The sequence below is a fragment of the Falco punctatus genome (assembly GCF_963210335.1).
Source record: "Falco punctatus genome assembly, chromosome: 6".
NCBI lineage: Eukaryota > Metazoa > Chordata > Aves > Falconiformes > Falconidae > Falco > Falco punctatus.
In genome coordinates, this window is record NC_137585.1 from 27,823,681 (window position 1) to 27,850,942 (window position 27,262).

The window sequence follows — 27,262 nt, forward strand, 5'->3', positions numbered from 1 at the left end:
ACTCCCTTCCATCCACACCTTGGCATCTTCTTTTCATCACACAGTTAAGTGTTTAGTCCTGGCATGGCTGTTCAGGATTTGCACCACTGGCAGATTTAATGACAGTGATGTAATTTAAAACAACAATTTTGATTTGCAGTGCAAAGTGATGGCTTGAGATGGAGAGAATATCCTTTCTAGCAGCTGGACGAGTGGAAATGAGCACTCGATAGTAAACTTGGTCTTCATGTTTCAGAGCATGAAAAGCTGAATGGATCTTTGATAGCTAGCTTGAACCTTCCTGAGGGCTTCTTAATGAAATCCTGGCATCACAGCACTAAGCATCACGAATATCAAAAGACACTTTCCATCAAAACACACCTGGCAGTGGTTGACACTTTAAGCCCTCAGAGTTTCTCCGTACAACCACAATAGTGCGTTTCAGATGGTCAATCATGTCTGAGCAAGGAAGTAGGAAAGAGGACAAAGGCTGATCTGTAAGTTCATCTTGACTGAAACCGAAACAGACTGCACCAAAGTGGGTCAAGAGATCTCTTCCTTTCCTTAAAGAAATCTGACTCTTACCTAAAACTATGAAAATGTAACATTTTCAGCTTTTCAGAAAACAATGGGAACTTTCTGCAGAAAGCAACTGCTTTTCACAAAGATGTGCATGATGTTAGAAACCTCATCGTTCACTAAATTTTGGAAGCCATGTCAACAATCTTTGACCAATTTTACGTACAGCTTTTCTCCATACCTAGTTTTCCATAGCTCAGAAATTAATTTCCTGAAGCTGAGTTTACATGCACATAAACTAGTTTAGTGTGATACAGCTTGAGTTTTGATTCAGAAAGTCCAAACTAAAACTGCAAACGAGGTTAACACAGCTGCTCAGAGGACAGATTATGGTCTGAAGCACCTATAACTAAAAAAGAAAGTATCTCATTTTTCGATTGAAAAAAAGTAAATATATTTTAATGTTAATATTATTTCTGTTTCAGTGGTACCTTGAGGTATAAGTGAGGCTTCCACTGCAAGAAGCACTGTACAAATACAGCAAAACATTATTTGCTCAAAATTGCCTCCTGTGTTTGATGCTTTTGATATCAGTGGAGTATAACACTTGAATTTCTTGACTGAACCTTTGCTATTGAGATAGAACTCTTTAAGACATAGAAGGAGATGAGACAGTTGGTGAATACAGCAAACTTGGGAGGACCAATGTAACTTCTTTTGCCAAGGAAAAGTCATCAGCTATGTTAATCACAGCCTTAAAGGTGCCTATTGTGCTGGTTCCCAGTGGGAAAGAACAGGACAGCATGGAGAAAAAGGATGGATGGAAGATCAGCTACGACCATTTCCTTGCCACAGGGATATTTTCCTTATTAAAAGAACTGTAAAGCTGGAGAGGCTTATTTCCAGAATTTCTCTACTGTTTTGTCTCTTCTGAGTTTGTTTTCCAGCCCATGCTTTATTTCCTATGTGATCCCTGCAACTACAGGCTAATCTACATTTCTTGAGAGATAGGAAAAATCCATACTGAAAAAAATAGGTTTTGACTATTACTTTTCTAGTCTGAACACACAGCTATCCTAGAAAGGAGAACTTGCTCGACGATTGCTGGTGATACTTGTCTTTAAAATCCTCAACACTTGTATACAGCTGCTGGTTCCACTCTGATCAAAAAACAGAGGTGAGGAATGGACTGGCAGCTGTGGAAGTCCAATTTCTACTTTCATGTATGTTTTTTGCTACCCAAACCAAAAATTGGCAACCTAATGAGAGATAGGGCTGAATTTTCTTTTAAAAGGGGAAAGTGAAGGTTAGTGCTGTAAGAAGTTATAAAAGGACTTTTGATTGATGCCACATGCAAATGCTCTCATAAACAATCCAAAAGTATTAAATCCCTGTTAGAATCCCAACTCAGTTGGTCAATATTCAAGGCAATTTTGGGGAAAGAAGCTCCCAGCATTAGATATGATTTGTGCCAAAATGTAGAAATCCACTCATAATAAATTTCCTCTCAGTGAGGTGGTTTTTTTTTCCTTTGAAAAGACCTGAACGCCAAATTTTCCCTTTGAAGTTGCATTGTTCAGTACTTTTAAGTAACCATTCCACAAGCCACCTGAAGGAGACAGTTACTTGGATCTCTTCAGCTTCTAACAGGAATTAGCATATTTTTCCAAAGACACCTGGGAAAAATTTTGGCTCTAAAGCTCAGGCTACGAAGTCAGAGGACAAGGCTTTATAAAGTTTGCTCCCAAGAAGCTCTCCGCTGTTTTCAGTCGTACTGGTGAGTAGGATGCTGTACTTTTCAAAAAGCAACCACCACCCCGTGCACACCAGTTGAAAGGTCAGTCTGAGCTGAGCTTGCCTTGTTTGTTTCGGGTGATACACTCACTGTAAACACCAGTTTCTTTCTCTGGCCCTCCCTAGCCACCAGCAACAGCAGCTCCAGGAAGATGTAATGTGATTCCAGGAAACTGAAGAAAAGAACTTGACAATAGTTTAAAGATTTTTCCACCTTTTGCTCCATTGTTGTTACTGAGCTATTGAGCTGCCAGACCCTGGCAACTGAGCACCCCGCATCCCCACTCCCGTGCTAAGATCAGATTTCCATTAGTGATACTGAATTATTTAGTGAATGCATCAAAGATTGAAATCAACTGCTTTCTGAGCTGTGTACCTTCTCACTCTGTCTTTCATTTCTAGTCCACACAATGGCAGGCATCTTGTCACAGAGACTATCAATCCTATAATTAGAGTAGAAAAATCCATGGAGTTCAAAAATAATAATTCATACCTCAATCTCTAGTATTAAAGTAGTCCGGTATATAGAAAGATCAGATATATGTGGAAGAAGGCAAACAGAGACCATGAACCCAGAAGAGTTTTTGTTCCCCGCATGTATGCTAAAATCTTAAGATATTTGAAAACAAAGTCAGTGTCCCAGAGCTTGGTCTTAAGCTTCAGTCACCAAATCATGAATACATGTTGTAACTTTACACATTTGACTGATTCTATTTTCTACAAGGGGATTAAAGCTCTTGTGCTCAAAATTATTCATGTGCATACATCTGCATGTTGCAGTTTGAAATCCAAATATAATGCAACACAGCAGGCCTTTCCAGATCCCCAGCATTTAAAAGACTGCTGTTCGTATGTTGGCTGCTATCACAGTTTTCTTCTTTTGTGTTGGCAATCCTGGGAATGGAAGTGCTACGTACCTAGGATTTGAAGTCTATTAAATAAAATAAAAATCTTAGCTATAGTAAAAATAATTGCTGCTTTGAGTACATTATCACTGTTTTTTCCTATATAAGCAGACTTCTTCATTTCACTCTGGTTTTACAGTTTGGGGAGAAGTATGAACCAAAACAAAACGGCATTTTATTTTGAAGGGCTGAGCAACAGCTACCATTTTTGTTCTGTTTTCTGGGGTTTTGTCAATATGTATTTCTGTGTAAAAATCAAAGCAAAATGCATAAACAAAATGTTCCTCCATTGAAACAGAACCAGTAGAATTGACATTTTTATTTGGCTTCAAACTCCTGGCAGAAAATTACTGAACAAATAGAATGCAAGTTTCCTTTTCAATTTCTCTCAGAGTGCGCTTGATTTGCTAAAATTTGGTTTTTTTCTCAAGGCACTATACCCGCATCTCTAACTACTTTATGAAAGAACTGGCTTTAGAAGTAGAGAAGGTAGTAGTATTTATAACCCTACCAAAGCAGTTCTTGATACTTCATTAAGACAATCAGCTAGTCCCAGTCATAGCACTAAATAGCTTTCCCCTAGGCGCTGAAATGAAGTGGTCAATTTTATTCTCAGTGACAAGCCCGCAGTAACAAATCTGAGGCACTAACTACATAGCAGGCAACTGATTGGGAAATGAAAAGCATTCGGATCATTTGCTTGTGAGCTGAATCACAACCATTTTCCAGCTAAAAGTAAAACTATGGTAACCACGTTCTGAAATACATAATCAGTACATTTCATTGTAATGATGCTCATATAATTAAATAAATATTCTCAATATATTCCCTTATGAATGAATTACTACTGGCGTGGGGAGCAACCATTAGGACACTCTCTGCATCCACAGCATGATGCAGCCAGCACAACGCTGAGCTGAATGGATGAACAAAGAAGAAACTCCACTTATCAAAATGTTCTCTTACCTTTTAAAACAACTTGTTTGTCAATTTGTAAAGGGTACACCTGTGTAATTATAATGATGCTAAACTTCACATTTAAAAGCAAATATAAGTGGTTTTGACAAGTTTTCCTTATGTGCAATCAAACGATGAGATGTTCACCTTCAGTGCAAGTGCAGAGCAGACAGCTGAATCCTTGATTACAAATTTTAGTGAAATCACAGCAATAAAAGAAACACTGAGAATATAATGTTGACAAGTAATTATCAAACATGTTCAGAAATACCATTTCCGAGATTTCGTTATAGCTGGCTCTTTCAAGCCTTCAGTGGCTTAGCCTCAGTCCATAGCTGAGCTCATCAGCTCAATATTTCAACGGGTACAGTACAAGCTTGCATACCCTAATGGGGAGGGGGGGATTCTTCACTTTAGCTAGTAGAACTCGCTGTAGTAATGTCAAGCCTGCATTGAGACTGAAAGTTGCTGAAGTAACAGCAACTCATCCATAAAGTAGGACATAATAAAATTCAGGCCCTAAAAATGATCACTCCCAAGAATGATAGGGTTGCAAAGTTCTTCAGATGACAGCTTGAACGTATTTTCACAAAAAGAATAAAATAAAAAGTGAAATTGTATTAAGTAACACCTTTTCCCTGCTACCATTTTTAGAAATAACTATGGCAAATGGGAAATTTAGGGGATATATAATGTATAGACATATACGCACACACAATAAGAGACCAACATAAAGGTCTGTTGTTAGAAACACAGGAACTGCAGGACAGCTATAAGCTGCGCATGTGCGATGCCTCATTAGTTAATGTAATGGCCATGCTTTTTGCCCCATAAGAACAAAATTAGGTACATCTGTTCTTAACTTGCTAGCCATTTCTTGCTTGAGATTTGAGCCAGTTGCATGGCCCTCATAAAGCACAAAACATCTTTAACGGAAACTCCTGTGGGATGCTGTTGGCTTCAGCACCAGCCTGATCTAGGTTTTCACGCTCAGGAGTTTAACAAAACATGGCATCATCATTCACAGACCTAAACCTGGGCTGGTTGTTATTAAAAAAAAAAAAAAGAACATGTTAAAACCCTTTAAGATCCACATTAAAGATTTCATGCTGATGTTGAAGTATGGGGACTACTATGGGCAATGCTAGCACTTCTTGCTAAATGATCTGAGTTTTTCCCCAAAGACCTGGTTCCCAGCATTATGTGATTGCATTAGACATGCAGTTTTCAATAGCAAAAAGTGAAAAAGCAAACAATGAGGAGAAAGTGCTGACTCTTCCACTCCCATTTTCTTATGGGAAAAATTCAGAATATAGATGTTAAAACACTGTTAAAAAAATCCAAAGTTAATAAAAACATTCAGAATATGTGTTAAACTCTATAACATAAGCTTATAAATTAGAATATATGACACATATAAATGTTTAAAATTTGAAGCCTGTCTCATGAGGTCTTTTTTTTTCACATTTTTTACTCTTGGAACTGTCCATATAGTGAGAAAGACTTAAGAAAATAACCATACTTATATTACATTCTGTTTTCTTTTTTCCCCTCCTCCAGTGCGTTCTTCACTTCAGCAGTTCCATCTGCACATCGGGAATTTGAAGGGGGTAGAACACAGGGGAAGGTATCTTCCCATGCAGAATAAATTCTGACATCACCTAAACAATTCTAATTTTAGGTTCATTTTGACAAAACCACTATATCTATTGCTCATAATCCTTTTGTCTTTACAATTCATTTTTAGAGTAAAACTATGGAGATTTTAGAAGGAAGTGGATCTGATCAAATATATTTTGTTCTACTTTGAGGAGCAGGAACAAACAGGGTTACTGTACAATCTAGAGCTCTTTTGGTCCTTGGGCTTATTATTTCTACTGAGAAATGGATAGGAACCAGGGTCTCAACCTCTGTCTTCCGAGATCCATGAGGAACTTTATGCCTTTTGAAGATCCCGTGATCTTCTAGTATTATATATGCAATGTTTAAAACAAAGGAACAGAGTCTTAGCTAAGGTCTGTAGTACCTTTTGTCCTAATATTAGTATTAATGCTAATTAGTGTACACCATTATTGATGAAATTTATCAATGGGCTTGCAGAACCTAGGAGGATAGATGAACTTGTACTTCAGTACCAATATTCTCGTTTTTTCAGTTTGCTTTTCAACACTACAAGAGATTGTATATGCTCCCACTTTAGGCCCTTCAGAATTGGTTTTGCCTCCCCCACTATTCCTTTTCTAATTATTAGGGCTAAACACTAAAGTATTGCAAAACAGACCTTTCCAAACAGTTAGGTTGAGCTCCATCTCCCTCTCTGCATCTCCACCCTCTTTAGCATCCTTTCCACCCTCCTTAAATAACCTGCATCCTTCTCTTTGTCTAAATGATGCTAATATAAGATCCTATTAGGACAGCATAAATAATGCATATGTAGAAATTGCACCATTGCCAAGGAGTTGAAAGCAGCCACAAGATTTGAGTTAGGAACTAATGTTAACTGCCTAAAGGCAATATGATATTTAATGAAATTTTCGCAGTATTTAACAAAATGCTCATGTTCCTGGTATAATTTTCCTATTTGTTTCCTCCATTGCACTTTTTCAGGAGGTAGAAAACATGAATCTTTAACAAGGATTTTGTATGAATCTATAACCCTTCATCACTGTTGTTGTCTGAACTGTTTATTTAGTGAGTTTTAGATTTTGATTAACAACTTTTTCTTTCCTCTTTTTTTTTTTTTTTTTTGGTGTGTGTGTGACATCTGTTTTGTTTCAGCTCTCTGGGACAGGAAATGAAGAGTGCTTTCATAGCTGGATTGCCTGTCTTTACTCTAACATCTACAGGTACCATTCATTTTCCTGCTGAAGTATTGTTTTGGAATGTTGTAAAATGATATTCCCTTTATGTCTCAAATTATTCCTACAGTGTTGGTCAAAAAACTGAGAAACACCTTATTTTGAAGTGTAGTCATAGGACCAGGTCACAAGTGTAATTCAATGCTCTTTATACAGTGTTTTTCCCCTAGTTGTTCTGATGATGAAAGAAGTGCTGGGAATTTATGAACATTTTTAGCAAGTGTGTTTTTTGTGGTTTGTTTTTTTTTATTATTCATGAAATTGAAAAGTGAAGACGGGAGAAGTCCCTGCAAACTGATACACTACCTGATCTGGCCAGGAAAAAATCATCCTTCATGGAGTCTTGTTTTATTAACAGGATAATATTTTTATTCAATCCTATATGAATGCTCACAGCTGGATTTTCCCCCACAGCCTAATACTCAGATTCATTCTATAAGGAATGCTCAGATCATACTGTAGGCAGCCATGCGTTCAAACTCTCCTCACTGTGGTGCCTATTCTCACCTGTGATTTTCCCATTAGCAGCCAGCTGCATGAGTGAGTCAGAAAAATGACCTAGCACTTTGCTAGATGAATTGTTCTAGGAGGGGGATTTAAGGCAAATTTTGCTGGGTTTACTGTTACTAAAGAAAAAAAAAACCACAACCCAACAGGTGAAATCATTGGAATTTACACCTTCTCAAGCTGTGATAACAATGTGTTTGGAAAACTTCAAGATCACAGATACTCAGATTCACTGAACGTCAAAGCTATTGCTCAAGATGTCACAAAATCATTATTGATTCGAACACTTCTCTGATTATAATTTTCCAAAATTCAAATATCACCCACTAAAAATATTTAACAGAACTTGAGAAAGGCCAGCAATACCTTTTCAACATTCAGGTGCTTTGTTATTTGGGATGCTTGAGAAGAGGAAGAGCATTGAATCTGGAACCACTTCAGAATACAGGGCACTGTTAAACTCTGAGTGTCTAAAAAATGAAGACAAATTAAAGAAAATGGAAAGTGATTTCCTGTTCCCTGTGTGCAGAATTATTTGACCAACATTGTGAAAACTCTAACGTTCATAACTGTAAAAGTCATTAACCAAATATCCTCCAGCTTGGAGAGGTCTTGTTTCCTACATCTCATCAATACTGAAGACGTAGGACAAGACTGAACTGCTGGTTTTGACCACCATTCTTATACTAAATTTTGCCTTATGACCTCTGAAAAGCATTTGCTTAATTAACATATGAAACAGATTAAATTAGTTACTTCTGCTCACAGTTTGTTCCTTTGTGAAGAGCAGGTTTTTGTGGTGTGGGTTTTTTTTACTTAATACTTCAGAGTGACAGTTAAGAATTGGCATATTTATAACAAGAAGACAAGTTTGAAAGGTTGAGGCAAACAAAACAAGCTTAGAACAGTAGCTCTGCCTTAAGTGTAATTGCTGAATACTGGTGGTAGAACTGATGGTTAAGAAAAGTTAAATCCAGAATTTACTACTTTTTTTTTTTTTTTAATTAGTAAGTGAAATAAATGCTGAGTCTAAATTCAAGCCTGTGGATGCTAGCTTGCCTGTGTGCATGTGTAGGACACAAACCGGACACCCTCTGCCACCAGAATTTCAGCCCACGCATTATGCCCACTCTCATCCCACAACTAACAGCAGTAGCACAGCTTGTTCTTCTGTCTTGTGGCTGTACCAGGCCTCATTAAACTCCTTTATTTTATGGTTATGCAAGAAAATTATAACAAGAAAATAGTTGAAAGATGGTGGTGGTTGAGGCCTGAGTCAGATTGTTGAACTGTATCTACAGCATGACACCTGCATAGGAACATACACCTCATACCCTTGTGGTAGGAATATAAGGAATTACTTATCTGCTTGTCTGGAAACTGCATTTGTTTCTTTGAGTCAAGCACACTGCTTCTTCATGGCCACATTTAGGTAAGTGTGAATACAGCTGTATCCTGGAGCAGATCATTTTTTAACTGTTTCACTTAGTTCACACTGAGATAAAACCATTTTGTTGTTGTTGTTGGCCAGTACGCTGTTATTTGAACTTGTGGGGTAAGCAACTCTGTCTTATTCTATGGACTAACAAAGGACACAAGCCCTAGACCAGGGTCTGTAGTGCTTTTCAAAACTATGCTCGCCTTAAAAGGGACAGAAGAAAAACAAAACAAAAGACAAACCATTGCTGTAACTATTGTTTTAGGGGCTCAGAATCAAACTTTTGCTTGGTGTCGATGTGTATCAATGGAAAGAATGTGGCAGGGCTGCAGACTGTCCCCTCTTTCTCCTCCCAGTTTCTGTTTAAAGGCCCAACACATTTGAGAAGAATAAATCTGTTTCCTATTTTCTGCACAATAGGGATGCAGCTTTTAGCTTCAGGAGACAAAAAACCCCAACAACTCAAAGAGAAGTGCATAAGTTCACGAAACAACCCTCAGAACAAGAAAGACTACAGAAACTAGGAAATTCAATAGGAGAGACACAGCACAATACAGTTCACCAGATGCAAGGTTGACGTAGTGGGAGCCAGGGGACTTGCAGATCTGTTCTTTTTTCTAACAGTTATATCCTGGGTGCCTTTGAGTAAGTGAAAGAAACCTCTCTTTAGCTGGCTGTGGTGCGTCCAGTCCCTGATTCTGCAAGTCACACACATTTTGTGTTGCCTCAGATTACCAAAGTGGGGGCAGTAACGGTCCATTTGTCTATTCATGCTTCCAGTTCCTTACAGCAAGTACTTTTTCCTTTCTATTTTTATATAAACGCAAGGAAAGCCTTAATAAGACCTAAATAATGATCCTAAACACAAAGGTCTGTCCCTGAGCCTGGCTTGAGTGTGAGGCTAGACCAGATGTCCCCACCAACCTAAATTAGCCTATGTTTATATTTCACAGCCATAGAAATTCTGTGTGTGTTTTAATAAGTGGAAAGGTTTGTCATGAAAATCTGCACATTGACAAACTGAAGCTTTGGGATCCAGACAGCTTTCTACAGTTCCCAAAGCCTTTTTATGGGAGGTTACTCATGGTGACTCCCACATCCATCTTGGGTTCAGCAGACTCCTAGGTCTGTGTATAGTCGGTGAGCCATAACCCATCTTTCACGTTAAAGAGGAGGTGCAAGTAAGCCTATTTCTGATGTGAGGTATCTAGGAACAGCAAAGACAATTTATGAACGCAATCAATCACTCAGTGAGAGCTAACCACTTCCTTCCCTCCCCAGATAATTGTGGGTAGAGTAACTAGAGATTCTTTGACTTGGAAAGGCTTTGAGCAAGTCTCCCAGTGGTGGCAGCCCTGGAAACCTTGAGCAAAAAACTTACCCCCTGCAATTAAGGAGCTCTGCTGTGCTTAGCAGAAGAGGATGTTGCACGCATTGCCTGTGAGCAAACAGCCACCAGAGGATATACTGAACTTGTAGCATCCATCTTCTTTCCCCATGAAACAATCTATCAAGTGTTGACTAAATGCTGTGGCTGCAGAACTTAGGTGAGCTTTCTTTCCACAAGAGCAGAAAAAACACCTCTTGCTGTGTGTCCAAGAGAAGCTCGTAGTCATCTGCTTTTGTTTGCTTGCTTTGTTCTGTGATCTAGTAAGGACACATAGCAAAGAGCTGCAAAAAGTTCTCATATTGGTTAGGAAAGAAGTGAAGCAGCAACAGGGAAGTTCAATATATCTAGGTAAGATAAAAGTGCACATCTGAGACAACTGCAACTAAGCATCTCAGTCCGGAAGCAGAAAGTTCATTTCCGACATGAAAAAGCTTCATCACTCTAAGACAAAGGTAGCAAGAAAGAATCTAAAGCAAGAAAACTACCTCTGGCCAATCACAATGATATTTCCGAATTATTCACCATTCCCAAGTCCTTGGATCCAAGGCCTTCATAGAATTATAGAATCATTTAGGCTGGAAAAGACCCTTAAGATCATAGAGTCCAACCATAAACTTAACACTGCCAAGTCCATCACTTAACCATGTTCCTAAGTACCACATCTACACATATTTTAAATATCCCCAGGGATGGTGACTCAGCCACTCCCTGGGCAGCCTGTTCCCACCCTTTCAGCGAAGAAATTTTCCCTAATATCCAATCTAAACCTTTCTGGTGCAACTTGATGCTGTTTCCTCTTGTCCTGTCACTTCTTACTTGGAAAAAGAAACTGACACCCACCTTGCTACAACCTCCTTCCAGGCAGCTGTAGAGAGTGATAAGGGCTCCCCTCAGCCTCCTCTTCTCCAGACTAAACCCCAGTTCCCTCAGCTTCTCATAAGACTTACGCTCTAGACCCTTCCCCTTACACATACATATTTTCTACATAATTTCTACAGTTGTCTTTCTTGAGGGGATGACTGAGTTGAGACACTGAAAAAGGTTGTAATTTAGAAGGATCTGTGAATTTATATTCCACAAAGATGAACATCAGTGTTTGCTAATAAAATAAAAAAGGATAATCCAGATAGTGTTGTTGGGTTTTCAAAAGCAGAATACAGAAAATTATAGATTTTTTTAAAAAAAAAATCTTAAACATGAGAATGTTGGAGAGTATTAATATTCTAAATCAAACAGTGCCCCATAATCCTAATCAGCCCTTATTCTCTTTTCCCCACATACGAACACAGATGCTTAACTTCTGGCTACAGATCTGATCTTCATTGAAGGGTAAAAAAAAGTCCTAAATGATCTGCAGAGTACTGCAGTACTAAACTAGGTCTCCCAGGAGGAGGTCACTTTTTAGAGATGGACACTATAAGTACAATTCAGCTTGACTGGAAATCCAGCGTGAGAATTCCAGGGTGACTTGTTGGGAGTCATGCACTCAAGCAGCTACAGAGGTACTGCTCACATGGTTTTGTATTCAGGGAAACTTCAAATGACAACCTTCAATCTACAAGCTGTCCGTTCGTTTACCATAATATTAAGTCTCGTCATGTCTGTGAATATATACCAGATTTCAGGTCCTCACTGTGACATTAGGTGGCATATCAATGAAAATTAAAATGGAAAACCTTAAGTGACTGGAAAGACTATGGAGAACTCTTAATAGCTGTGTTGAACTGAGAAACTGTTAGTTATCCAGTGGCCCCTTATTCTGCAATCACTTAATTCAACTGCACACAACTGATTATGACTGTCCTTCTATCACATGTTTGGTAAAGGCAGAAGAGAGATACAAGGAAAAATAGTGAACAGCCAGAATAATGACCTTTCATATTTATATGGAGCCTTGCAACCCGATATTACTTACTTCAGGGATGATAGTGAGACTCATTAGCAAAACTGCTCCTGGAACTGAAAATATATTCATAAATGGAGTGAGAAAGACCAGGGCATGTTTGAATATCATCAGTTCTGTCAGCAAAGAAATTTATGTGATACATGTGTGCATCTACAGAAGCAGGCAGGTAATCACCCCTTATTTCTAGCAAACACAACCCTCAGCCTGCTAGCTAATTATGTCAGCAACAAAACCCCCAAATTCTAGGCATGAAACACTAGTCTGAATCATGTAACAGCATTGTTTGATCCATGGTAGTTCAGGCTGAATGGGGCTTCAGGATCTAAAACACCATTCAGAGCTACCTTTTTAATCTTACTATTTCATTTTTAAATCTATTCTTCATTCTCCTATCACCCTTAAAAAACCCAACCAAACAACAACAACAAACCTTCCAACTACTATGTGTTCTCCACTTTTTGTCCAGCGTAACGGAACATTCACCTGAGCTGACCTACACCCACCCCTGCGTGAGAAGCCTCCTGCTTTCCTCTAACTTCTGCAGGATGCTGGATCCAAAAGCTGAAACTTCTCAAATGAGAGTGAATTACCCTGTGCTGCTGTTTCTGGCCAAGCCATTAGGTGCTTTGGTGGCAAATGTTGAACAAATGAATCTGCAGTCAAAAGTTCTGATGGTCAGTGCTACTGATTTTTGTTAGCTGCCTAATTAGATAGCACAAACTGATTGAATAATAGCAAATTGGTTACTCTCTACAACTACCTGAAAGGAGATTGTAGGTAGGTGGGGATAGGTCTCTTCTCCAAAGTAGCGACAGAACAAGAAGAAATGGCCTCAAGTTGTGCCATGGGAGGGTTAGATTGGATATTAGGAAAAAATCCTCACTGAAAGGGTGTTGAAGCATTGGAACAGGCTGCCCAGGGAGGTGGTGGAATCACCACCCCTGGAGGCATTTAAAAAAGTTGTAGATGCAGCGTTTATCAACATGGTTTAGTGATGGGCTTGGCAGTCCTGGGTTAATGGTTGGACTTAATGCCTCAAAGGTCTTTTCCAACCTAAACGGTTTTGTGATTCTATAATGTTAACCAGGCAGTGCTTCACCTGGCTTCCTATCATGCTACAGATTATCCTCCTGACTTTAACTCCCAGTGGGTAACTCTGATTTCATACCCATCTTGACACCAAATCTTTATTTTCTGGGTCTTGAGATTCACAGCTCGCCTTCCTACCTGCAGGATTTCTTGCCTTACTGAATGAGAGCAGCAGGATCCATGCAGTTGACACATCCGTACTTTAACTCCACATTCACATAGAAACAGTTCCTAACAAACACAGACACACACACTCACACATCCCGAGTGCCACTTAAGATTATGGACAGAAAGGGAAGAAGAGAGGGAGCAGCTCTGAAGGTTTCCTTGTCCTGTGGCATGCCTGCTGTGGACTAATACGGCTGCAAATAAAATACTGATGTATCATTATCAAGCCTTGAATGTGAAAATAAAAGACCAAACACCTTGAAATTATGGGACCGCTTCCAATATTTATCTATTTTTAAACTTAACAACCTTGGCAACATGTCTTACAAGCATCACTACCTAGTTTAAAAGATCCCTTGTGAGAAAGAACCACATTTTAACTGCAGGGAAATACTGAAGTCACCTGGCTGCAGTGAAACTGCAGGGGGGTTGGAGTTTTTTTCAAAGCAAATGATTCCTGTCACGATCTTTTTTTTTTTTTCCTCCCAAGCATAGATCTTTTTTTTCATTGTAGTTACATTCCTACTATGAAAGGCTTAGCTTTTTAAAGAAACAGTTAAAAGTTACTAAATTTCATATGTAAAGAAATGTTGCATGAGAAAAGGAATGCCCCGCTTAAGAGAATGCATTAGCCTATGGAGAAAGATATTTATATGTATGCATGTGTGTGTATATATATGAATTTCACCAGCTTTATGAAAGGTTTTTGTAGGGTAAGTTGGCTACAAATCAGCCCTGAAGCAGCCAGCATAGCTGAAATGCTGAAGCACAAGGGCAAATTATAATGAATGAGCAAAGCAGTAATTGGACTCTCTTCAGATCTACATACACGTGCAAGGCCACATACATTAAAGAGTTTGGGGTGCAAAACTGGTAGGATCTAAAGCTGTACTCTTTTTAAAAAAAAAAAACAAAAAAAACAAAAAAAAACAAACCAAAAAAAACCAACAAACCAACAACCAAACACCAAGAAGTTCTGCCTGCAGGTGGTGGAACACCTCCAGATGTTGCTCTGAGGGCAGCTCTGAGCACATCAAAAAGCATCTCCTCTCCACAGTCATTCCCAGAAAGCAGCTGGCAGCCATTTAGTGCAGCTCGTTACTGCAAAGGACCCCAGAGGAGTTAGTGCTTTGTACCACAGTGCTTATGAACGTCAGAACTGTGCTTGGCAGTGCTTTCTCGCTGTGCAGAAAGGCCCAGTGTAACTCACGACTACGTTACAACCTGCACAAGACCACGTTACAACCTGCACAAGCAAAATAGTTAGTCTTTTTAGCACTATTATTATTAATAACAATATTCTTAGGCTGTCTGAGACAGCAGGAAAGGGGGCTTAAGATATCCTTTAAAGGAGACAAGGACACAGCTGGCTACTGGCAGCGGCGGTGAGGATCAAAGGGCTTGGAGCGGAGGGGGGAGGCAGAACCGTGTGTGAGGGAGGTGGGTTTGTGGCAGGCACTACCGCAGAGAGACAGGGCAAAGGAAACATCACCAAATTATTCAAAACTACAATTTCAGGATGGGAAAGCAGAGGCAAGAGAACTGTTAGGAAATACCGACTTGCATGGGAGAGAGGCCACGAAAACTTTGTGTCAGAAATGGCACAGAAGCTCCTGAATGGAGGGAGCAGAGAGGGCAGCTGCTGAAGGCAAGAAAGCAAGCGATGGCCATGACAGAAATTTCTTCAATCACACACAGCTGGGCAGAAACACACAGAGCCATTATATGCTTGTGGGTTAGTCTAAAACAGTGCTAAACTGAGAACCTAAGATAATTGGAGGGTGATTTAACGTGCTAGGGAAATGCTCCTGAGATGCATAGCAAAGAGCCTGAGGTGACCTATATGCTTGCATTACAGTCCTGCTAATCTCTGCTGGATCTCTCCTGCACACACTGGGTGCTGTGCTGACAATCTGAGCTTACTGAGGGACTGAGAAGATTTCCCTGGAAACATTAAGGGTATCATTAACCCTTTTTGTTACTATGAGCTTGGAGTTGGCTTATCCAGAGGCTTAAAACTCCCTTTCCATCCCTCCCCTGTACTGCCACTCACACACAGAATTTTGAACCCTTGCATCCCTTTCCTCCACTCCCTCTAACCCTTCACAGCTTTGAGTCACACCCGTCTTCACTCTGCCAGAGCAGCAACCCAGCTCCACCAGCGAATAACACAAAGAAACTCAGCCCAGCCAAGGCATGCTGTTCTTCACTTTTATTCTGTACATTTCCACACAAGTCACAATACAGAAAAAGTGTCCAAAAGGAACAGTAATCAGCTCTTTCACGGTATACAGATTTCCTTCTTCCCTCAGTTTAAAATCTCCTTGTTTAGCAACACAGTGATCAAGATACTTTGTATAAATAGGAAATGCAAGAAAATCAGGGAAGAAAATACTTTCTCACTTTGTTACAAAAAATCCCTCCCCTTTCCCATATCCCCCTCTCACTGCTGATTACCTGGACCCTGATTCTCTGTTAAACATATAGCTTCATTTCATGGGTGCTGCTGCATGCCTCGGATTCCTTTTGCCAGCTGGCAGCCTCACGATGCACAGCTCTGGGGCATTATGCATGGGGTCAGGCAGCATAAAAGAGCCCTTTGTGATGTTATTACAACTCCTGGAACAGATGTGGGTTCAGATAATAGGATATGTACAAATACTGGAACTCTGGATGCCCATGAAATGCTGGCTGAATATGCGCATTTGTTATTTGGTTTTACTGCTCTATTCAGAGAACTACATACATTATGGAGTGGTCCAGATTCTGTCCTCTGTCACATCTTGGTTCACCTGGAGTGAATTCAGTGCAGAGGAGATCAGGATCTGTTCTTTATCCTTCCTCCATCATCTCCAGGAAGCAGCAAGTGAATATCCACTATATAGCCTCACGGAAACTCAACCTTTCCATCAGGAGCCTGTTCATCACATCACCATCCCACATGATGACAACTTCTTAGCCTTCTTCCTTTTTTGCAGGAGACACCTCCAATTTCCTAACTCTTAGCTAACTGTTGTCCTTGTTATTTATCAATTTTAATGTCTCATTTGCCAAGTGGCCAGAGGAGATACTAGTGTGAAGGCCAGAGGGTTTGCTTCCTCAGATATTTGGCTTCATTCCCCAGAAACCTTTAGCATCAACAAATTCAAGTGGTGATTTCTGGGCTGCTGGAAAAGATACTGTGATACCTCAATGATAGGATAGAGGTGACAGAAAGAGGTATTTCTGAGATGGGCTCTCCCAAATGAAACACTCTGTGCTCAATGAACTCAGTATGATGGAATACAACTGCTCTAAAATTCAGCAAATACTATTCTCTGGAGGGAGGGCAACAACCCGAATGCTTTCATTGACTGGAAATACCACCTGAGTTAAAATTTTTAATGCAAGATAGCTCAAACGTGGTAATCAAGCATGAGAAGTGCAAACTAGCTCACATTAGCTTGTCATCCTCAGCACTCTTTATTATCTCAATTTAAGCCATCTAAACTAAAAAGCATGGGACAGGGCTACTCCCACCATCCTTCAAAAAATAGTTCCAAAAGAAGCAGGATACTATATGGGAGCAATGTTACAAGGCATGAAAGAAAACTCATAAATAGTTAATATACAGCAGTTTTTGACCTTACAACACAAAGCGCCTTACTCTGTAGGTATGGGGAGCTGATATTATCCCCATTTTACAGATAAGGCCACTGAGGCAAAGGAATTTAAAATTACTTATCCAATCTGACTCAATGACAGTGGCAGAAATAAAACTTCAACCCTTGATTTGCTACCTTCTGCTCTCTCCCTTTGGCCACAGCACCTCCAGAGAGACAAGCTGACGAATTATAACACACAGCAAGTGTTTTCCCTGTTCTCTGACACAACAATGTGACACACAGTTAGACTTGCAAACTGTCATAAGACAGAAATATATTATTAAATAGTGATCATTTTTTGCATAACCTTTAAGATTTGCAATAAAACAACAGGTCAGTTCTTGCTCAGAGTAAATCCTCACTGAGCCAGCAGTGACAGTCTCACAGACCAGGTTCAGTCCTTACACACATCGTGTTTTCATTAGCACACACTTGCAGCTTGATGAGTGTTTGTGTCCATAGGAAAATGATGTTTCCCCACAACGCATCTTGGTTTTTTCTCAATGCAAGGCTGCAAGGCTATAGCTGTTCTAAAAGCTGTGCAGAAGCAAAGTAACAGTAGCACAAAGCAGGCCTGGAGCATTTGTAGCAAAATGTTCTGCTGGCTGACTCGGAGAGGACACTGAAACCTCCACAGATGGCCAGAAGGTTTGTGTGGGCGACACAGAACACCAGTCTTCAGCTGTATCATTGGCTAGACTTTCCACAATCTTTCAAAAGCTTCCTGCTTCCAAAAAGCTGGCACAGGGTTTACAGCACAAAATAATACAGGCAGAAGAAAAATAACCTTTATTTCCCACTGTGAGAGCACGTTTCACCTTGTGGAGAGTTCTACAGAGAAAGGCTGGCAGTCATATTCCATATTGCCCTCCCCAATGCACTGCACCCTGATGGGCCAGCAGCCAAGGCTGGCAGCTCCCAAGCCCGTTTGGAAAGGCATTTTAACCCTTGATTACTTTATTTTCAAATAGAGTTCCAGGACACAGAGCGTACGCAACCCATGGTGTGAGGGCAGCTCGAGGGCACCCGTTACAAAGGGCAGTCCCACACCAGCTGCTCTGAGTGGAAACAGGCAGGAATCCCCATCCCGGGGCTGCCCCTGCCCCAGCACCAGGAAGAGAAAGCAAAAAGAGTTTGGAAGAGCCCTTATGAAAGGCAGGCAGCTCCTACAGGCTTACTGGTATCCGTAAGTATTTTACACTCCACCTGGCACATGGAGGGGTGTCTGGAATAGGTAGCCTCCGAAGAGTTGTTACGTTTTCCAGTAAGGTGATGGATGGATCTTTCTGCACATAAGGCATCCCCCCTTTCCCTCTCCCCCGATCTGTGAGGAGCAGCAATAAGCTGGAGAGAGACAAAGCTCCCAAGAGCTGCTTAGTGCTTTGAAGGCTCAGCCACTTATTTTCTTTTCTCCCAAAGCAGTTGCATGATCAAAGGAGGCAGATGGAGGAGAATCACTCTGTAGTGACATGTAAATGGAACAAAAAACCTGATAAGCCTCTGCTATCTCCCTGTGATTTTTCTGAGATACATGCTGAGCAGAAAACCGTACAGTAGCAGGGCCAGCCATTTCACACGAGACACCAGCACACTTGCTCACCAGTTGGAAGCAGCTGCCACATCTTGCAAGCACATCATGGAGCAACACAATCACATTTTCCCAGGCAAAGAATATTTAACAGGAAAATCACAAAGGGAAGGAACATGGGAGTAGACCCCCCCCCCCCCCCCCAATTTTTTTTTTCCTATTGATATTAAAATTAAGTCTGAAAAGGTTGAAATCAATCCCACAGGTGTGAAATGCCCAAGTCCATCATGTTTCCCATCTGCTTAAGCATGGGATTTTACAGCCACCCTCAGAGGTGACTTTAGTGCTGCACATCCAACTAATTCCTAGTACAGCAGAATTTCAATATTCCCTACCCATAGCTAGGCACGGTCAGAGGAGATCCAGCCATCTGTGACTGGCCAAGCAGAAGTGTCCCAGAGGCAAGCACATGAACAAGATTTTGACCTTTACAGTCAAAAATGAAGGTAGCATGAGCTAAGGAAAGAAGAGGTGATCAAAGAATAAAGACTTCAGTAATGAAGGTTTGAAAAGGACAGAGGAAAAAAAAAAAGTGGAAGGAAAAGCAAAGAGCACTAAAAGTTATTTAAGATCAAATTTAAATAAAACTATGTTCTATTTCCTTCCTGTTATTAGCTGCCAGCAAGCTCACTTTTTTCTTAGCTTTGACATGAACGTACGTCTCCCATTTACCATGGAGATAAGGACAGTATTTACTATAGTAGCAAGACCACAGGAGGAGACAACTTGCAACTGCACATATCTCCTATTAAGACAGGCACATCAACAACAGTTTTCCCATTCTCATCAAGAAAAAAAACACTGGCCCTGGGGAAAAAAGGGCTGAAGTGGGGAACAGGAGAAGAAAAACAGCTATTTCACTTTGTGCCCCATAGCCATAATTTCTTTTGATGTGGCATTGTTCCCATTCATTTGAAAGGAAAACTACCAGCATGGATACAAAGCAGGGAGAAGTGTCATTACACAACTTGGGGCTCAGGTCCCACATTGTGAAGCCTCAAGATGTGCAAATACAAGGATGTGCCCCACCAGCCTGTGCAGTGTGATCCCTGTGGGGGCAGGATTGGAATACCCCCTGCAGCTAAATGTCTTAAATATTGGCAGCAGCAAGCTTGGAGAAGAAATCCACCTATTTCACTTTATTAAACGTAGATGCACCTAATTATCTTACATAATTACACATTACAGTGATATTCAACAGCTAGCATTGCAGCTCTCTACCCAGAAAACAGCAATGCTTATGGAAACCATTCCATAGGGTCCCCATTCCCAGGGGCCAGCTTACCTTTGCTTTTCTAATTTTGCCTTCTTTCATTTTTTGTATTAATGTCTTACAGGAAAAAAAGCCCTAGAAAAGTGGGACTATCTATTAAAGCCTAATTAGCCAAGTAGAAATCACTCATGTCTGCTGTATCAGGCTCAAGAGCTTCTTGAGCTTCTTCTCCACACCTACAGGCTTAACTGGTTCTTAGACAGGAGCTGAATTCCTGAATACATGTAGGAACAGGGACAGCCTTCTTCCTCGGTCTTCTTCCTCTGCTTGGCCGTAGACTAAGGAAAAAGTATTAACTGGAGATCATTATGGCAGGTGGAACTGGAAGACCATCTTTCTCATTAAAATAAAGTGTAGCACTAAGAAATGAATTGCTACTGTGGTTCATGCATTAGTAGCTAGATAATTGCTGCAGCACTTGTCATATTGCAGCACTGGATTGCCACCACGCACACTTCACTGAGTAGTAGGTTACACATCAAGCAGCCTCCTAGACAGGGACTAATTGAAGAGCCAGGTGTTACACTTTGCTAGCAAAAGAAGGCTGGCTCTAAATGAAGCAATTACATATGTAGCACTATATTGCTAAAAGTAGTGCTTATTTCTTGCATGTCAAAATGCTACAGCTTTTATGCACTTTGTATATGAATGCTGGAGCTGTTAAGATACTGGTGAACTCTGAAATAGCATTCCCAGATCAGGGTTCTGTTTCTAGTGTGGATGAGCATAACATAATAGAAAGAAATTTCTGAAGTTAGTCTTCCGTTTTCTTGGATATTCACCTTCTTGTATGTGCCTGTCAAGAGAATCACTGCCTTCTTAGATTCCCAAAAATCTCTTCCTTGTAAAGGATCCAAGACCACAAGCTGGCTGTTTTTAGAGGGTTAAGCATCAAATTATTTCCTGAATTATAGATGTATTTATGTTGAAACAAATGTTTTTGTTGCAAGGCATCCCCTGCTTAAACTTCAGCAGTCATCACGTGCTATGTCAGAATGAGAGGTTTTTAAAACAAGCTGCCTGTCTTCCCCACTTCCTGGGTAACTAGATACATGTGCGCTGCATAAGATCGCTTGTCTTTTCTTTATTTTTCTTAAAAAAAAAAAAAAAAAAAAACCAAAAACAAAAAACCAAAAAAAAACCCCACAACCAGCAGTCTGAGAAACAAGAAATTGCAGCTGAGACTGGAATGTGGCACCTTATAAATACGGCAGGAGACAAGATGCACTCTGAGGGCTGAATACAGTAAGGTTATTCAGCTCTAAGCCTGCCTAATCACTGAAGTCAAATGTAATGAATTTACTGGTGTGATCAAGGCCTGAGGGAGGGAATTTTCCCCTTTTGCAGGAACAGCACCATATGTGGGCCAGGAAATCCCTTGGCCAAGGTGTGTGTGCGTGTTGCCCCAGTGCACATATACAGGGGACGAGAGAAGGCCACTCTCCGTGGGCACCACATGGGCAGCAGTGCTGGAAACATGCCGGGGAGGGAGAGGGAGGCCCCTGAGCCCTGGTGCCTGCAGGGGATCTCAGGTAGGCAGCCCAGTCAAGCATGGCGCCATGGCACAGCTTGGAGCACACTTAGCCATGGTCACTGCTCTGACTGTTGGGTAGTCCTTCCCTCCCCAGCCAGCTTTTACATAGAATTAGAAGTGAGAAACTGCTGAAGTACTTGGCCTGCTTTTCAGCAGCCCAAGCCAAGTGCAGAGCTGTCGCAGTCTGTCCGTACTGGTAACTCCTCAGCAAAAGCCAAGACACCCTGACTCCTCTAGATGTTCTGTTCACCCCAAGAGCTGCATGCAGGGCTGGGGTACAGCTCCTCTTGAGGCATCTCCATATTGCAGCCATGAGCTGCATCCTGCCCTTCTAAAGGGAGTTAAAGCACTGAAGCTTGAGACACATCCTCCACATAACATCCTGCTCTTCATCAGTATGCTAGCAAGTTACTTCTAGCACGTTACTGAGTTGACGATGCAATCAACAGATTTTGGTAGACAGATGATGGGATTTTAAAGCTGTAGCTATCTATTACTAAGAAAAATAGTTGCTTACATTGTTGTTAAGATAGCAAAATGAGATGAGTACCACAGTGAACCCTGTTAATACTGTGGCCTACAGCTTCACAGGTATCCAGAAAGGCACAGGCATATGATCCGCTGCTCCCAGGACTGCTGAAATGACTGATAAATACTCACATTTGATGCTTTAGATTAATTAAGGAGCTAATAACACAACATTGCTTTGGCTCAGATTTAGTGAGGAAAATAAAGAGAGGAAATAAAGTCTGGTGAATGGAAAAGAATAGGTATAATGAAGATAGAAATGTTACTTCCAACAAACCTAAATGCCATTTTTATAAAACACTCCTCCATGGATGTTAGTCTGGTTCAAAAGTCGCAAAAAGTGGGGGAAAGAAAATGACAGACTTCAGATGGATCAGCACGAGGAACTGCTTCCTTCTTGGAGTACCTGGAGTACAAGGACAGAATTGTCCTTGGCGTGTTTTCAAGGCATCCAAATTCCCAGTATGTCCATACATGTACCATTAAACTCCCAGCAAGCTTAAGGCTAACAACGTACCTTGCCCATTTCATAGCATTTGCCCAGAGTCAGATCACGTCAACATGCTTTTGATATACTGGAAGGGTCAACACATAAGCATACCCTACAGGAGCCACCTGGGATGGCTGAAAGGAAAATAACCAGCTTCTAGGTGAGGTTGTGCATTTGTGACTTTCACTACCACGTATGTCACTGTCACAGCAAAGACAAAGACAAAAAGGAGCAAAAGAGGCCACTAAATACTACTCAAACAAACCTCCCACAGCCACACCATTAGAAAAACCATATGTCTCATCTATTCATCCACAACAGCATCAGCTCTGCAAATACAGCTGGGAAGATCAATGGCAACAAAACATCAATTTTGTTCTATTTTCTTTGTCAGTGGTGCTTCTGTACGACAGCCCTCATGTAGCAGGGGACATCTCATGTAGTCTGAATCCAGGCTACAGCATCATGAGTTGAAACCGAGCAATTCTACTGCTGCTGGGGAAAAGTAGGGGTGACAGGTGTCAGTAAAAACGCCTGCATACATCTTAGAGCACTAAAACACAGACAAGCCATCATGTGGAATGGTAAAAGAGCCACTGGAGTCTGAGGTCTGTTTTGCAAGGGGCAAAATTTGCCTTGAACTCCTGTCTTACTTGAGTCATTCAGCCTCACACCTCACAATATCAAGGGATGCTATAATTACTGAGAAATGTATGACATCATCATATCTTGGATAACACATAAAGATACCTCTAGCATTGAAACATGAAATAATAAGAGTAACTGATGCTATTAAATTACAAAAGTAAGTTTATTTTATCAACATTATAAATATTTTCTTTCCCTCCATTTAACTCCAAAATGAGATAGTAAAACCAGTACAATGGAACAATTCAGGAGTTCCTCAGTTCTACTGAAAAGGGTCCCCTTTAATAAAAAATTAAAATGGAAAATGACATTTCGTCAGTCCAGCAACCTCAGTAGCTGAGCATCCCTAGGTACTTTGTCATTCAAATGGCATAATTCTAAGTGTGTGTGCATGTGTGTGTGTCTATATATATGCATACTGATATTTATAAATATACATATATATAGTAATATACACACATAAATAGACACAGCCACCAAAGAGACACTTTTAGTAAATCAAAATGTTTTGCGTGTAATTTAAGTGGGTTCCCAGCTGCACACTGAAATTTGGGCCCTGCACAATGCAGGCACAATGGTACTGTACTAAGCTAGACCCCAAAAGTACTCAAGAGATTCAATACGTACGTGTCACCTTTAACTGGTGCAGAGTCTGCCTGCTGCTGGTGGCCGTCCAAAATTGAGAATCCCATTGCACTGGAAAGGGGGTAAGGAATAATCCTGCAGCGTCCTGGCCCCAAACTCCTTCCCTCAGTGAACCAGCTCCTGATACCACTGGCCATGTGTGAGCGACATTGCAGAAAACAATATATATGCTCTGTTATCTACAAATACAATACATTGCCTGTATCTAATGTATTATGTGTGCAGTGCTTTGGGACACCTTGAATAATAAAGGCACTACTTACAACCAGCTCCTGTCCTAATTGCAGTGCTGGCATTTATTTTCATCATACAGTAACTGCCTCCTACTGAGCACATGGCACGGGCAGCTTTCCAGAGGCACAACAGGCTCACTATGATCATACTCCAGCTTTCGGGGAAAAAGGCAAGCCAGACTCTCTCATGTGTTCTGAGCTCCTTTGAGCAGCACGAATGGCAAAAAGGAGCTCAGGAAATCTGCCCATCCTGCCAAGCTGCTCCAGAGCCAGCCCCAGCTGCAGCCTCCCTCTGGGCAGAAGGGATGTCCCACCGAGGGGAGGGCCACTACGGACAGAGAGGAACCAGACCCAGCTCCCTTATCATAATTCACATGTGGCCTATGGAAGCTACCTGTGATCAGAGCAAGCCTTTACTGCTCCACCTGCTTCGTGGGACTAAAGGACCAGGGAGCTGCAACAGACTCACTGACCATCCTCTGCTTAGGCACCAGTCTGGCCTGAGCACAGGACAGCACCAAGCCCCTGGTGTCGCTGAAGCTTTCTCTGTTTCTCACATCAGTAAAACAAAGCAAAAAGATAAAACTGATACTAATATAATTCTTATTTTCATCAAATATATAGAAATATTACAGTAATGTCTTCCCTCACAGCTGAGAAATGATGCAAAGCCTACCATGAAACCAAAGTGTGAGGCTCTTCCTTGTGGAAATTTCACATACACCAAAATTATACTTGATTTGTTATTTTAACATTTGCCAAATTCTGTTCTAATATATATACACATACTGACCTTTGTCACAAGCCCCTGGATGATTACCAAGGGAAGGAATTTGGCTTTCATATTTTATTTTTTTAAAAAGAAAGGCAAAAACAGAAAATAAGACAAAATACATTTCATGTCGCCATTGATCTATAGATTATAAATATATATATAGATTCCTTCCAGAGGAAGAAACACCAAAGCAATACTTTGCTCATATCAAATGAAGTCTTGAAAACAGAAAAAAAAAAAAATATATATTTCAGCTCCTCCCTCTCTGCCACGACAATCACTCTTGGGGGGTGGGGAAGAAAAAAAAAAAAAAGAAAAAGGAAAAGAATTGCATTAATTTCATTTCATTTCCACAACTTCTACCAAGGAAGAAAAACTTATCTGAGTAATGACCTGAGTTATTTTCCAAACTGCATGGAATCCTGATGATCACCATCTACCACAGACCTACACCTAGCAAGGTGCATAAAAACATACATAGGTGGGTCTTTCACAAGAAACAACAAAGAAAAGTCAAAAATCTATTGCAAGAATTATGCCAAAAGTGGACCGTGAGTGTCTTCATGGAAACTGGTCAGACAAAGTGGAAGCTCTGCTATTTCTGGCAGCTAAGTTGTCTGTATTGATTGAAAGGCAAACATTTTATGTACGCCTGTGTGTATGTGTTTGCTTTGTCTTCTTTTGTGTCTATAATCTTGGAGGTAAGACAGAACAGATGAGTACAGAAGACACGGCTGGCCTTTACAGTGGCTAAGCAACATTATGTTTCCGAGCCTATAGTTGGTAACAAGGCAAAGAGGTGCCACTCATCATAGCCTCTCTGGAACTTTGTTGCCTTGGGGAATCAGGTAGTTTACAGGTTCAGCCAAAGAAGGTTTTCATATGCCCAATGTAACTGGGGTGGTGCTCGTTTGCTTGTTGACAGCAGCAAGCCCAGGCTGACTGCTGATGCTCTAGGTCCCCTGATCATAACACAAAGGGGACTGGGTCCATAAGTCAGTCCATCCAAATCCTTTCCGCCTTGCACAGAGGTCTTCTCAGTGTAAACCCCGTCTTTTAAGTAGTGAAAAATAGCTATCAGCTTTTTGGCAGGCCTGAAAACTAAGCAGAATCAGGTCAGTCATTACGTGCACAACGGTGGTGTGAGAAATGTTATTGGTAACTTTCTGCTCTGCAATACAACGTGGTGTATCCCATACAGCTCCTTCCCATACAAAGGACTGTCTCATGAGGATACTGTAACCATACAACCCAGCAACAACGAGGAGGTTAGGGTTTGTTACTGCTGTAAATCTGACTGTGCCCCACACCCTGGGAAACAAGGCAATAGGCAGAGTCCTCTCCAAAAGTGAGAAAACTCCCCAGTGACTGGGCACTGACAATGCAGCTTCCAAGAGGATGGATGGCAGGGGAGGGAATGCAACTGGTAAAAACACTGGGTTTTTCCTAAGGGCATCCAGAGCTCCTCAAAATTTTTGCTACTGCCTGACCATTTGTGAAGACTTAACATAGAGATAACACACATGATTTAACTGATGAGAAGTGAGGGGAATGGGAGAATAAAAGGAATGCAGGAAACTGTAGGGATGGAGGGGGCCTGGTTGGGTATTTTAATGTCCCAGTTAGTTTGGTTCCCCCACACCCTCTTTTCTCTTTTCTTTTTTTTTTTCTTTTTTTTTTTTTTTTACATAAATTGTACAGATGAACATGGGAGAAGTTCATGCTACTTGCTGGAAGCAATAAAGGTAAATTTCCGTGGCCCATGGATTCCACAGACCTTTGAGTGTCCCACCTCATCCATCATGGGCTAACTTATGGAACCTAACCGTTCCGTGGCAAGACTCAGTAGCCCTTAGAAACTGGTGGCATGTCCTCAGGTATTTTCCACAAGAGAGAGAGACATGTTGATTCCATCAGCTTCTTCCTCACACGATGCCCCAGTGCCTCAGGTGCAGCGTTGCGATTTCCAAGGAACCTCCTGAACATTTTCAGACATCAGACTGCTGTCTCCAGATCCTCATGGGAAACCATTTGATAGTTCTGTCGACTCTCCAGGTACGAGGCCAGATCTGGGTCACCAGCTTGCTGAGCCCTGTCACGAGCGGTCTTACCCTATAATAAAGAAACATGAAGGGAAAGTCTTGTGCTAAAATATTTAGAACAAATGAAAGCACAACCCAAAGAAATTAGTACAGGAAGGATAGAAGCAAATTTGTAGAATTTACTTATTTGTTGTACAAGTCGACATTAAGTCAAGTTTTTTCTATCAAAGTAATGAGATTCCAAAGATTTTCAAAGTCCTTGTGTGGTTTAAGATAAATCATGTAGTTCTGCAAGGACTTGCTATTTGATACATCATATAGAAGGGCTCACATGCTGGAAGGAACTGATTTG

At 40.9% G+C, this 27,262-nt stretch overlaps 1 protein-coding gene across 13 annotated transcripts in view; it reads right to left on the bottom strand.

Annotated features, from left to right (window-relative positions):
* Positions 1–6,871: 6,871 nt before the first annotated feature.
* DGKI (diacylglycerol kinase iota) overlaps positions 6,872–27,262 on the bottom strand; it is a 252,712-nt gene continuing 232,321 nt past the window's right edge. For all 13 annotated transcript variants that reach the window (XM_080390859.1, XM_080390858.1, XM_080390857.1 and 10 more), the window contains one exon: positions 6,872–26,980. In XM_080390859.1, coding sequence (XP_080246985.1) covers positions 26,864–26,980 — 117 coding nt within the window. In that variant the 3' untranslated portion in view covers positions 6,872–26,863. The remainder of the gene's footprint in view (positions 26,981–27,262) is intronic.